The 13243-nt window shown below is 37.2% G+C and overlaps 3 protein-coding genes across 4 annotated transcripts; all 3 read left to right on the top strand.

Annotated features, from left to right (window-relative positions):
* Positions 1–631: 631 nt before the first annotated feature.
* On the top strand, positions 632–4083 carry LOC132044044 (uncharacterized). 2 transcript variants are annotated; one of them, XR_009412015.1, is made up of 9 exons: positions 632–1141; positions 1248–1281; positions 1373–1543; positions 2075–2164; positions 2882–2947; positions 3055–3146; positions 3233–3280; positions 3361–3575; positions 3830–4083. XR_009412015.1 is itself a non-coding variant. In XM_059434523.1 (9 exons), the coding sequence occupies exons 1-9, from the start codon at positions 852–854 to the stop codon at positions 3864–3866; spliced, it is 936 nt and encodes a 311-aa protein (XP_059290506.1). In that variant the 5' UTR covers positions 632–851; the 3' UTR covers positions 3867–4083. The 2 variants fall into 2 exon arrangements, 1 of the variants encoding a protein (XP_059290506.1); XM_059434523.1 differs by having other exon boundaries at positions 3361–3468.
* Positions 4084–6409: 2326 nt separating this feature from the next.
* Positions 6410–7064, top strand: LOC132044050 (ubiquitin-ribosomal protein eS31 fusion protein-like). Its single transcript, XM_059434531.1, has one exon. It carries the CDS (start codon positions 6455–6457, stop codon positions 6923–6925), a length of 471 nt encoding a protein of 156 aa, XP_059290514.1. The 5' UTR covers positions 6410–6454; the 3' UTR covers positions 6926–7064.
* A 3471-nt stretch (positions 7065–10535) lies between these two features.
* Positions 10536–13163, top strand: LOC132044047 (uncharacterized). The gene has a single exon (XM_059434529.1). It carries the CDS (start codon positions 10728–10730, stop codon positions 12705–12707), a length of 1980 nt encoding a protein of 659 aa, XP_059290512.1. The 5' UTR covers positions 10536–10727; the 3' UTR covers positions 12708–13163.
* The last annotated feature ends 80 nt before the right edge of the window (positions 13164–13243 follow it).

Below are 13243 nucleotides of genomic sequence, written 5' to 3' on the forward strand. Positions count from 1 at the left end.
TATGTTAGTTGAATACTACTATTATATAAAATAAGATAAATAAACTAATAATGTTGTAGATATAAAGGATACTTGGTTAACCTTATGGGGTCGTTTGGTAGAAGGTGTAAGCTGGGATATCCCAGCACTAATTTTATATCATGTTTAGTTTGTATAAATTTAGGTATAAATTTATACCTCGTACCAAACATGTATATACAAAAATTAATGCGGATATCCGCCTATACCTTCTTATCCCACTTATCTCGAGATTATTTTATACCATCTTTTAGATGGTATAAAATAATCTCAATGATAGTGATAAATTAGTTCCGAAATTATAATCTCGGGATAATTTCGACTATCTACCAAACGACCCCTATAAGTTGGTTAAACTTACTTTTGATCGGTTAACTCAAACGGGCTCATCAAAATATGACTACTACTGATGAGTCTTTTAAAAAAATAAAATGTTATTATTAGAATACATGTGACGAGTTTAATTGAACCAAATAACTTAAAAAGACTAAAATTCTGAACTCATAAGCTTCAAATTTTAAAGCCTAAAATTCTAAACTAATAAACTTCCAATTTTAGCTCATGCTATGTATAAACAGCCCCTTTAATCTCCCGTTGAAAAGAAAAAGGACAACTACCAACCACTCTTTACTTTTCGGTTGTCGTACGCTATATTCAAGATGCCGCCTGTAGGAAAGTAAAACTAATATTGAGGAATAAAAATGGAAACTTCATCTTCTTTCTCCATGCCCTCTCTACTCTACTGATCAGAAAATTCAGTCCAGTAGCTCAGCTGCTGCTGCAACCACTTCAACTAATTTAATATTGAAAAAAGAAATTAAAGAAAAACAGAGATGTCGGGCAAAGAAAGGTTGGGGTTAGACTACTGGCTTCAATGGCAAGTAGGGGTGTGTGCTCTAATCTTCGCCATCCCAACGGCAATCGCGTTGAGGCTCATCAACATGCGAAGAAGGAACACTGAAGCTATCATCATCAAGTCCACTGATCTCTGGGTCCCCTGTTGGAGAAATCTGCATCCACTTTGGCTTCTCTGCTACAGAGCTTCCGCCTTTGTTGCCATGGCCTTCATGCTTTATCAGACTGTTGCCAACTTAGGATTCTTTGTCTTCCTATTCTACACACAGTACGCTTCTTCCTTCTCTTACTTGATTTGTTCAAAATTCAGCTAAGATTATGCAATTCAATAGAATTTACATACTGATCTGATATTCTAAATAATTGTTTTCCAGGTGGACGTTTACTTTGGTTGGGGTCTATTTTGCTGTACGACGCATATTATAATAATCCCTCTCTTCTATGCTGCTGATTATTTGTTTAGTGGTTCAAATTAGCTGATGATAATATGTGGTTGCAGCTAGGAACCATTATATCGGCCCGGGGATGCTGGTTGTATACACGAAATCCTCTTTCCCAGCCCGGAGAGAGAGATAAATTTCTTAAAACAGATGCTGAAGAGGATAACTATGGGCCATCCTCTGAACAACGGCTTGGATTTTGGGAAAACTTTATGCAAATTATTTATCAGGTTAGAGAAAGGAAGGATTTTTCTTGTGATTTCGTTTTGGTTGATGGACTAAATAAATTTGTCGGCCTAACTGCAAGAACAACTGCTTTATTCAGGAGTTGATTTCTTATCAGTCAACAAATAGTTATTATCTCAGAAAATCATTTTCTTTGTTGAAGGAAACTAGAATCTAAGAAGAAAACTGACTTTTTGAGATAATAATGGTTAGTTGAGCGACCATCTGAGAAATTAGAAAACGATATAATACTTCCTGAATTATCTCTGATAGGGTTCTTGGGACATCACTATATGGTAGGTACCAAGCAAAAGAGCGGCTCGATTTGCATTTAAAGAACGTTTCTTTTTGTGAAAATGAAAGAAACAAAGAAGCAAGATAAGGAAATTATCAACTTCTGTTTTGATCTTTAAGCTAATCATCTTTCCAAGTCACACGACAACCCGGATTAATAGCTAAAAGTTGTTTTTAGTTTGATCAACTCACTTGAGTTTACCGTTAGAAATTTGACACAAGCTTTTTATTTTATTTTATAGATTTGTGCAGGTGCTGTTATGCTGACAGATATTGTCTTTTGGTGTCTTTTGCTCCCATTTATGACGGGCGAGAATTTTAAGCTCACCCTGGTGAGATTTAATTATTTGAAATGTTTGCATCAGAATGTCACTCTTCCTCTCACCATCTAAAGAAAACCGTTCAAGTTTCTAGCTTCGATACGCATCTTTCAATGTCAAAAGTTCAGTATAACAATTTATTATGTGTTCCATATAGGACAGTCTAAATTATGAACCAAATCATTGTTATTTATCAAAGGAGTTTAATGTATCGTTTAAAATACATCTCTAACTCAAAGTAAATGGATGATCCAAAGATGCCTGCCCTTAGTTATTAGGAAACAAGTTGTGTCTCCCTTTTAAAATCTTACAGAAAATATGTGAGAGACAAAAGGCCACTGACTCTTAAGACACCCAAAAGTTACAAACTTGTGATTCCTTCTTAGCTCGTATGTCACTTTATGAAGTCAAAGCAAAGGAAATTCAACTTGCTATTATGGTTAATACTGAAATCCGCAAATACTCTTGTGAATAACAAAATTAGATTTCATGCTTTCAATGAAAATGTGAGTTCCATTGTAAAACTTGCACATGCGGCTCTATCGGAAGACTTTGAATACTGATGAGTTCATGCAATTGAGTGCGTGTTTTTTCTAGTCACTGCAAAAAAGTGGATTCTTAGCTTTTTCATAGGGACATTTTTAATTGGAAGGGGTTCAAGTCATTTTCAGGTTGCAGTTTATTTACTCAAATACTTATTCTAATTGTGAACTTTTGTTGGCATGGCAGCTAATTGGATTAATGCACTCTGTAAATGCTATATTTCTTCTTCTGGATTCAGTCCTGAGCAATCTTGTAAGTGCATCAGTTTCTCTTATCCCGTTTCCGGAGTCCCTAACAAGGCTTGCTATATGTAGTCAAATCCTGTAAGTCTAAAAGGAGACGGCTGTTTTGTGTTTCAGCAATTTACTTGGTTTGGTTTCACATATTTTATCCTGTGGAGCTGTTCTTATGTTGTTTTCCAGTGGAGTCTACACGCGTGCTGTTTATCTTGGTAAATAGACATGTACCCATCATGCACACTTTTCATATGTAAATGACATTTTTTTGTGTGATTAATTGAAGTGCCCTCTTGTGCAGGTGGCCTTATCCTTTCTTGGAACTTAACACTCCATGGGCACCTTTGTGGTAATTAAAAGGATGCCTTTTATGTTACCTTCTCGACTCCTTTACAATTTGAATATCCTAAAACGGGAAGTTGGTTTCAGGTACCTTGGCTTGGCTCTGGTCCACATCCCCTGTTACGGAATATACGTTCTGCTTATCAAGGCAAAAGGCCGAATATTCTCGAGATTGTTTCCACAGGCATTTCTTAGGTCGCATTACTGAGCTTCCTGCTGTTTCTAAGAAATTTCCATGTTCAATCTCTAAATCTTCAAGGATGAAGTTCTTGGTTATATACGAATGATATAGGATAACACGGGTACATGTTTTTTAGACCAGAGATGTTCACGATTTAATATATATGCATAAAAAGATAATTTTTTTTCTTATAAACACAATAACTTTTTTTTATTTACTTAGTGTCATTTTCTGATGTTCAAATGTGCCCTCTTCATTCTATGTGGCTATACCACTGGTTCAGACTTCATGGCATGACCACTTTCATTGGCATGTGGCGAGCATGCCCTCACAAATGCACCTTTTTTTGCTAATGTATCCTCCATCCTATGGCAGTGGTGCTGAGATTGCAATGGAGAAGAAGCTTACTTGATGCAGAATATAATGAAGAAGCCTGATTTCGAGGTAGCTGTTGTTGTTGTATGTATAAATGGAACTGTAATGCTTAGATGAGCTCATTTTCAGGATTGCTGTTAAACAAACTACCTCCCTTGCGATACTTCTGAATATATTTTAAGCAAAACAGAACAAATTTACACGCAACAAAATGTGTTTAATCAGAAAATAATAAAAGAACTTCTCTTTCATTACTTCCACTACGTACGTAAGCCTAAATAAGATAGAAAACAGCGACCGACATTTTGTTGATAAACGTGATGTGTATTTCTTTTTCCTTGGGAACCTTTACTTCTAGGGGCAGTACTATTGTTAGCTTCATTTGCTTTTTCACTTGTTATTCAGTTGTCATATTTTTCTCGATTCATGCTTCAAAATTCTTTTCTTGTCTTTCAAGCCGAGGATCAATAGGAAACAACCTCTTTACCCCCACAAAGATAAGGTAAGGCCTGTGTACATCTTACCTTCCGCAGGCCCTACTTGTGGAACTAACTGGGTATGTTGTTGTTTTAACCTTTGTTTTTGTACGTCTGTTTAACTTTAAAAGGCAAATGGCAAAAAAGTAAAATGCTCCAGTTTGCCTAAAAAATTAGAAGCAAATATCAACCGACTTCTGATGTAAAGATAAAGGTCTCATATGGACGCAAACCAAAGAAAACAAACAAAGAATGACCACCTTAAGAATATTGTTTATAAGAATTTTTACCTTTATTTTTATCTTAAAATTTGAAGGGAAAAATTTAAGATTGCAAAATGTCGTTAGTTTGTAGCTAACATATGTTGATTTTGTTGAAAATTTGAAATGAGCCAGTTTTCGACCCATAAATAATTTAATCCTTTTTAAAAAAAAAGATTTAAACGTGTAACTAACCTCGTAAAGTTTCACATCTGTATTCTGAAGCGAACATGACCCATATAATAATAAATTTAACAGTAATTTATGGGTCCCAAGTCACAACCACCATTATAAATTCCATGTTGACACCCCCACCCGCTTTCACAAAGTAAGGAATTCTCGATACAAATCTCTTTCCATGCTCTAGTTTGGCCTCAGAAAAGTAGAAGGTGATGATGATGCTATGCTGATTACCAAGGAGCCAAATAAAACTGAAATACAAAACAAAGATTACTTATCATGGTTATTTAATAGGCATTCTCGCCTTATTTTATAACTTAACCATGGTAACTTATTAAGTTTGACGTAATCATCAAGGACGGATAAATATATCTTATGTTTAAGTTCATATTCATAGCATCTTTATAGGTAATATGTCCCGTGCATAACTCCTGTAACACCTCTATTGGAGCTATATATTCTTAAATCTCCTTTGTGTCTACTTCGTATGACATAAACTGCTTATACTCCTTAGTAAATCACAGGTAGAGTCATACTAGTAGCGATTGATAAGGTGACAGTTGAAATAAAATTATTCAACTAAAGGAATGTCCAACCCCGCTATATATCATACAAAATGAATAACGCTGCAGTTCCTATGAAAAAAAAATTGAGCTTGTGAAAATTAAAAGAAGAAACTTTGTAAAGATTTAGTAGTTCAGTTGGTTGACTCCTTGAACTTTCACCTTGTTGGTGAAGTTTAAAGTCCTCACATTATATCCCTTCCCCTACCCCCTATGTAATTAAAATAAATAAATTAATAGTGCTAGTACAATACATTAACCTGATTTGCATTTTTAAAAAAAAGTCAGTGCGGCAAATATCTGGATTTTGGAAACATGTTCAACTTCAACAGTCTAGCTGCTACACTGATAGATAAAAGAAGAGAAAATTTCATAAATAACTATAATTTAGAGCTTAATTACGAAACGTAGCTACAATTTGCGTATTTACAGAAGCTGTATCAGGCAGAAGAGCTGTATCCGGTGGGTATCAGACAGGTAACAGTTGAAATCGCACTAAAAAGATCTATCAGCGCATACTATATCAGTATATCAGCTGAAATCACTAGCGCATACCCTATCAGCGAGGGGCGGAGCCACGTAGGGCCGAGGGGTTCATCGGAACCCCCTTTCGGCGAAAAAAACACTGTTTATACATGATGTAAATTATTTTTTATGTATATAGTAGATGTTGAACCCCCTTTGACTTCTTCACATGTTTATTTTTTTATATTTTGAACTCCCTTAGTGAAAATCCTGACTTCGCCACTGATCACCCTTGATAGTTAGGTTTTCGTAAATACAGTAGCTACATATCGTAAAAATTTTAAACTACAACTACGTTTCGTAATTACAATCTAAATATTTGCCACGTTAAGTAATTTTTTTCTTAAATGAAATAGAGTTGTAGAAAGCAATAGGAATTGCAGAAAATCAGAATATTCTTCTACATTTTTTCTCAGCGGGCCTAAACCCAATTGCATGACTGACGGGCAAAAGGTGCATGAGCCAGGCCCAAGTAATTATCAGCAAGCAACTTCCTAAAACCCTAATAATAAACCAGTACTATGGCAACTCTCCTTCCAGTGTATATATTAACAGAGAGAAAAAAAGGGCGACTGGCGGCTGACAACAACCCTAATCCCATTTCGCCATTGAACCGCGAAGATGCAAATCTTCGTGAAAACCTTAACAGGGAAAACCATTACCCTTGAAGTAGAGTCCTCCGACACTATCGACAATGTGAAAGCAAAGATCCAAGACAAGGAAGGCATTCCACCAGACCAACAGCGTCTCATCTTCGCAGGAAAACAGCTGGAAGACGGACGAACCTTAGCTGACTACAACATCCAGAAGGAGTCCACTCTCCATTTAGTGCTTCGTCTCCGTGGTGGAGCTAAAAAGAGGAAGAAGAAGACCTACACCAAGCCTAAGAAGATCAAGCACAAGAAGAAGAAGGTCAAGCTTGCTGTGTTGCAGTTTTACAAAGTTGATGATTCAGGAAAAGTTCAGAGGCTGAGAAAGGAATGTCCTAATGCTGAGTGTGGTGCTGGTACTTTTATGGCTAATCACTTTGATCGTCATTACTGTGGTAAGTGTGGCCTCACCTACGTTTACAACAAGGCTGGAGCTGATTGATCAATTCTTCTGTTTGCCCAATGTTTTTGTGATTTTACCGTGCTAGTTATTTTTTGTTTTGTGGAAACTTTACTGAACAGTATTTGCTGGATTTTACTTGGTTTTGCATTATCAATATCAATTTAATATTCCTAATGTATGTTTCTGGATTTGTCCGATAACTAATGTTATTCTAATTGCATATAGAATGGTCAATTTGGGAAAATTACGCTCTATGTCTACTGGGAGAAAATATTTACACGCTTTAGCCCATATTTTGAGTTTGTTACCCGGTTTAGCCCATATTTGTGTAATGCCCCCCCCCCCATGTATAATGTCCCCCCAGTTGGGAAAATTATATTTTTTTACTGTAGTAGCTGTTTTTTTTCTTTCATGGAGACTGTACTAAACAGTGTTTGCTGGATTGTTCTCGGTTTTGCATTATCAATATCAATTTTTATATTCCAAAATATATGTTTCTGGATTTGTTCGTTAACGAATGTTAATTACAGTTGCATATGGAATGGTCTATCTTTTAACTCCTGTGGCAACATTCTATTTACGAAAATGAATATTTGCTTTTAGATTGCTAGCTTTTCTCCAGGAAATGAACCAGGAGGTCCTGATTAAATGTCCTTCAAGGGTGCCTTTTGACTCACTTTTGGTGATTATAACATGACAAGAGAGTTAGATTCATTCTTACTGGTTAAAAGAGCAGCCCTTTGATCTTAAACCTAGAATATATAAGACATCACTGAAATCTCTGCTTTGAAGGCATCTCTCTGGCCATTGAAACTTCTTTTCTGGACGCCTATTAGTAAAAAGTTAAGAGTAGTCTATAGACAACTCTTTCTCACTGGAAAAACTGCATTTTTGGGTCCTCCTCCTCTTCGTCCAATTTTTATCACAGTGAAATGACGTCTCCTGGCTTTCTATCAACCATCCCTTTTCCCGATTTCGTCTTGATTTTGCCCTTCAAATTAATTAATGTTTTCATAGGAAAACACATTTTATAGGCTGCAAAAGGACAAACAATGAGCGTCGGGTTTTAACCTTAAAAAGGAATAAAAAAGATTATTTGATTCCTTTCCATGTCGGCATATTCCTGGAATTGATCTTTACTAATCCTTCTTTACTTTTCTTATTAGTTTGTCCCAAAAAAATTGGTACAGTTTTATATTTAGAAATAATTTAACTTTATGAGGTGATTAACAGCTATTTGGATCACAAATTTCAAAACTCTTTTTTATTTTTAAACTCCGTGCCAAGTCAAACTAAGACAATCTTTTCGAGACGGAGGGAGTACAAAGGTTGAATAGTAAACTAGTGCCAGCACATATTCCTGAAGGACCTAGTTGAATTCTGTTTATATAGAATCATGATTACAACTGGTTGAATAGTAAACTAGTGCCAGCACATATTCCTCAAGGACCTAGTTGAATTCTGTTTATATAGAATCATGATTACAACTGGTTGGTTAACTCCTAAGGAGGAGACTACAACTCTTCTTGGACAGCAAGCTCAAGTAAGAAGTTGCTCTGCTTTCTCATCGGTATCATCTCAATATATTGCAAGTAACAATCCCTCTTTGTTAGAGAAGGCTACAAATTAGGCTTTCTCAATTTAAGGCTCTGAATTTTTGTCTGACGTTTTGTTTTGAGACCAATGGTGCAAAAATGCAAAATTGAAGGCCACTAAATTTTAAATGTAAAATATTGAATAGTCCACTTACACCATTTGGGTCTTCTCAGTTTTTCTCAGCACTTACCTCATTATTTTTGGAGTTTGGCATTTTACAATTTCAGTTGTAATCCTCTTCCATAACTAGGATGGGCACAAAATTCTAAATGTAAGATATTGAATAGTCCATTTAGACCATTTGGGTCTTCTCAATTTTTCTCAGCACTTACCTCATTATTTTTGGACTTTGGCATTTTACCATTTCAGTTGTAATCTTCCATCACTAGTATGTGTTTAAGAGCCCGTTTGGATTGACTTATAAGGTGGTCAAACCAGCTTATAAGTCATTTTTTTTAATCTTATTTGAGTGTTTGGTAGGATAGAAAACAACTTAAATTAAGTTAAAAAGTGTTTAAAAAGTTGCTCAACCTCAACTTTTTTTTTTTTTTTTGTGGGGGCTTAAAAGCCATTTTGGTTTGACCAACAACTTTACCCTTTTATCCCTTATATTTTCTGTTAATTTGAATATTATCCTTACCTCTAAAAACCCTTTAAGAGCTTTTATCCAAGTACGTAACTGCTTATTTATAAAATAACTTTCAGCACTTAAAAAGTACTTTAAGCGCTTATGCTTAAAAGTCACTTTTTTTCAGCTAATCCAAACGGGCTCTAAACTTTGGTATTGGGGATTGTTCGATGAATTTGTGGCTTCTCTTAATATCAGCTGTATGGATAAAGTATAGATCAAATACAGTGTGGCCAAAAATTTGATTAAATTGAACGTATTAACAATGAATCTACATTGCCTTCTCTGAATTCATACTTCTGGACGGCCCTTTAGAGTAGTATATGTATGAGAATTTGTGGTTCCTGCTTCAATTAATCACCAAACCGGGAAAAGTTAAAATGTGATAGCTTTATGGCGTCATGTTAAAAGTTTCTGTAGTTGATTCCGCTCACCTGAGTGCATCGTGTTTTCTTCTCTGTTACTAATTAGTATTCTAAGGCAAATATTTGAGGTGGCATGCCGAGCTTTTGTTGGATTTGATAGCTATTCTCTGTGGGGTAGGGTCATTATTTGTTACTTACATTAGATTTGAACTTATCCTAATTGTTGTAATTATCATATTGGTAGTTATTTGAACAAGGTTTCATTTGGTTCCTAATAGGTTCTTGGAATACTTGCAATCCAGGTCTTTGATCTGCTTGCAATTTCTGGTGGCGGCTGCTCTATGGTTTTCAGATGCAAAAACCGAAATTAAAGAATAAAGAAAGAGCCCATAATCCAAAAAAATAACATAACAAAACAAAACAAAACAAGAGAGAAAAGGAAAATAACTATACCCGTGATCACATATTTTGCAGCATGCATTATTGCTCAGTGTTTACTTAGGTCATATCAATGTAATCATTGGTTAATTTTTTTGAGAATGCAAATCAAGTGATAAAGACTTATGCAAGCACATCACTGATTTGGTGTAAAATATTAGGTGGAATGTGAAATATCTCCACGTGTGACCATTTATTGATTACCTGAATAAGCGTGAAGCCTAATACGCTGCTAGTGGATTTTGTTTGCTTTCCTTTGATATATTGCTTTTGAATCGGGTGTAGTCTAATGGTTTTTTCAGATTTTTTATTTGTTTTTTTCAGATCTCTTATGTGTAAAAAATAAGATCTCTTAGTTATTAAACTAAAAAAAATTTGTAAAAAGCTAAAAAAAAAAACATTGTCAAAGGTAAAATCGGATCTAATTCCATTTCCACTACTGTTAATGAGAATGAGGACCCATTATGAGTGTAGTGCTAAAACTAAAGGAGTAGATAAGGCTTGAATTATTAATACGTGAACAAGGGTCCAACAACTTAACTAAAAGTTGGAGCGTCTATTGTGGACTTTTGAGGAGCAGCTTGCGACTAAACAAAGATAACTATCATAGTTGTTTGCTCATCTGTAGTTTTCTTCCTAGGCACTTTAAAACTTTTGTGAGTATCAGGAAACCTTTTTCTTTCCCATTGGGTCAAAACAAAAACAAAACAAAAGAACAAGCGTCATGCCTTCCGTCGTCGTTCTCAAGCACTAGCTCAGATTTCTCTATAATAATGGCTACCATTTCTGGTCTTCAGAGAACATCAACAATACTATGGATTCACAGTCACCACATGGTACTATTATCTTCTCCACGGTTGGCAGAACCAATTACGGCTTCGATATATTTTCCCTCAAATCTCCCTTTTCTTTCCTCAATTCTCCCCCTTTCCATAGTTCCCAATATCCCACCGAGCACCGCCTTACCGACGGTACCTCCCTTAATTTCAATGGCCAGTTCATTGACGAAGATCAGACACTCGTCTTCGTCTCCGAGAGATCAGGTGCTCCTCGCATTTACTTGCAACGTCCCTCCGAAGTACAAATCGAACAACTTCCTGCTTCCCCTGATAGCCTATTTCTTGACCGTCCATTTCTTCGAAATAATCGCCTCTATTACATCTCTGCTCACCAGCCACCCCAGCAAATTTTCACCAGCTGGTCCGCTCTTTATTCCACTACTATCGACGACGGTAAGATCATCCGCTTGACTCCGTACGGCTTCGTTGATTACAGTCCTGCTATTTCGCAGTCTGGACACCTCATCGCGGTTGCATCCTATGGAGACCGCCGTTGGTCTGGTGAATTCCATGATCTGAGCACGGATATTGTTGTTTTCCCTGAATCCGACCCTAACAAGCGGACAGTCGTGTGCCAACACGGTGGCTGGCCAACTTGGTCGGGCGATTCGACCATCTATTTTCACCGCCAAGCTGATGATGGTTGGTGGAGCATTTTTAGAGTCGATTTGCCCGAGGATTCCTCCAATTTGGGTGCTGATCCGGTTCGAGTCACTCCTCCTGGTGTGCACTGCTTTACTCCTGCAGCAGCCTCACACAGCTCAAGAACAATGATTGCTATTGCCACCAGAAGACCGGGGAAGAGCTATCGCCACATTGAGATTTTCAATGTGGAATCGCACAAGTTCTATCCGGTGACCGAGTTGCTTAACCCTACCACCCACCATTATAATCCATTCTTCTCTCCTAAGTCTACGCTTCTCAGTTATCACAGATTCCGGGGCGAATCATCATCAGGAGACACAACAATTCCTAATTTAGACCCGGTAAATTCTCCAGAGAAAGGACTAACAATGCTGAGACTTAATGGATCATTCCCTTCCTTCTCTCCCTCGGGTGACTTTGTTGCATTCAACCCGGGATTCGCAGGCCTCAAAATCATCAAATCAGATGGTTCCAAGAAGTGGACATTGTTCAAAGGTCGTACAGCTTTCGGCAACTCCTGGTCTCCAGCTGAACCAAATGTGATTTTTACATCAGTCGGACCTGTATTTGACTCTGTAAAAGCAACAGTGCAAATCGCACGAGTTTCATTCAACTCATTAAGCCTTAATAACGACGACTGCGGGGAAATTCCAGTAGAAACAAAAGTTCTCACAGAAGAGGAGACTGGAAATAATGCCTTCCCTTCGTGCTCGCCGGATGGGAAGCACGTCGTATTCCGTTCAGGCCGTTCGGGGCACAAAAATCTGTATATTATGGACGCTGTTAAGGGAGAGCTGGAGGGGGGAGAAATCCGTCAGCTAACAGGGGGACCATGGATTGATACAATGCCAAGCTGGTCACCCGACGGAAAGCTGATTGCATTTTCTTCCAACAGGCACAATCCGGATAACATCAATTGCTTCAGCATCTACGTCATTCATCCGGACGGCACAGGTCTCCAGAGGATCCACGTGGCAGGGCCGGAAGGATCTGAAGAAGTGGATAAGGAGAGACTAAATCATGTATGCTTTAGTAAGGACTGCGAGTGGCTCCTATTCACGGGCAATTTGAGCGGAGTGACAGCTGAACCGGTGTCGGTGCCGAACCAGTTCCAGCCGTACGGTGACTTATATTTGGTGAAGTTGGATGGGAGTGGATTACGACGAGTGACGTGTAACGGATATGAGAATGGAACTCCGGCGTGGCATCCCTTTGTTGTGCCTATGACTATGGGGGACTCAGAACGGAGCGTACTAGTAGGAGACAAGTTAATGGGTGAATTTGATGATGTACTATGGATGAATTGTTGACATAGATACAAATAAAATCTAGTTTAGCCGTCCCCTATGTCTTTTGCTGCTCGCTCATGAGTTCAGATATCATGTTGTATGGGCTGTAGGATGGAATAAACATTAAATGCAAGCTTTGTAATAATAATAAAGACTGAAGATTTTGAGGTATTTAATTATCTCGTGTGAGGAAAAGCCAAACTAGCCTCGTAAGTCATAATAATGCTTAGGAGAAAATATATGTTGCAGTTAAACATACGTGAAAAAGCCAGGCCGAAGATTACTGCTAATGGTTCCTGGGAGATGGAAATGGTTTGGCATAATCCTTTACGATTTGGATAGAAGAAAATGATCTTCTGAATATTTTTTGTGTTTTATTTTCAGATCTTACATGTAATTAAACATCTCATGGAAGATTTCTGAAAATTTCGAATGTTTAGTTTTCAGTGATTTGTTATATTTGTATTTTATTTTCTATATTTGTGTCCATGCATATTCTCTACCGATGGTAATGTCCATGCTTTCAATGCTATTTCAACTGAAGGGAATTAGAATTA

Source organism: Lycium ferocissimum, unplaced genomic scaffold (genome assembly GCF_029784015.1).
Source record: "Lycium ferocissimum isolate CSIRO_LF1 unplaced genomic scaffold, AGI_CSIRO_Lferr_CH_V1 ctg3339, whole genome shotgun sequence".
NCBI lineage: Eukaryota > Viridiplantae > Streptophyta > Magnoliopsida > Solanales > Solanaceae > Lycium > Lycium ferocissimum.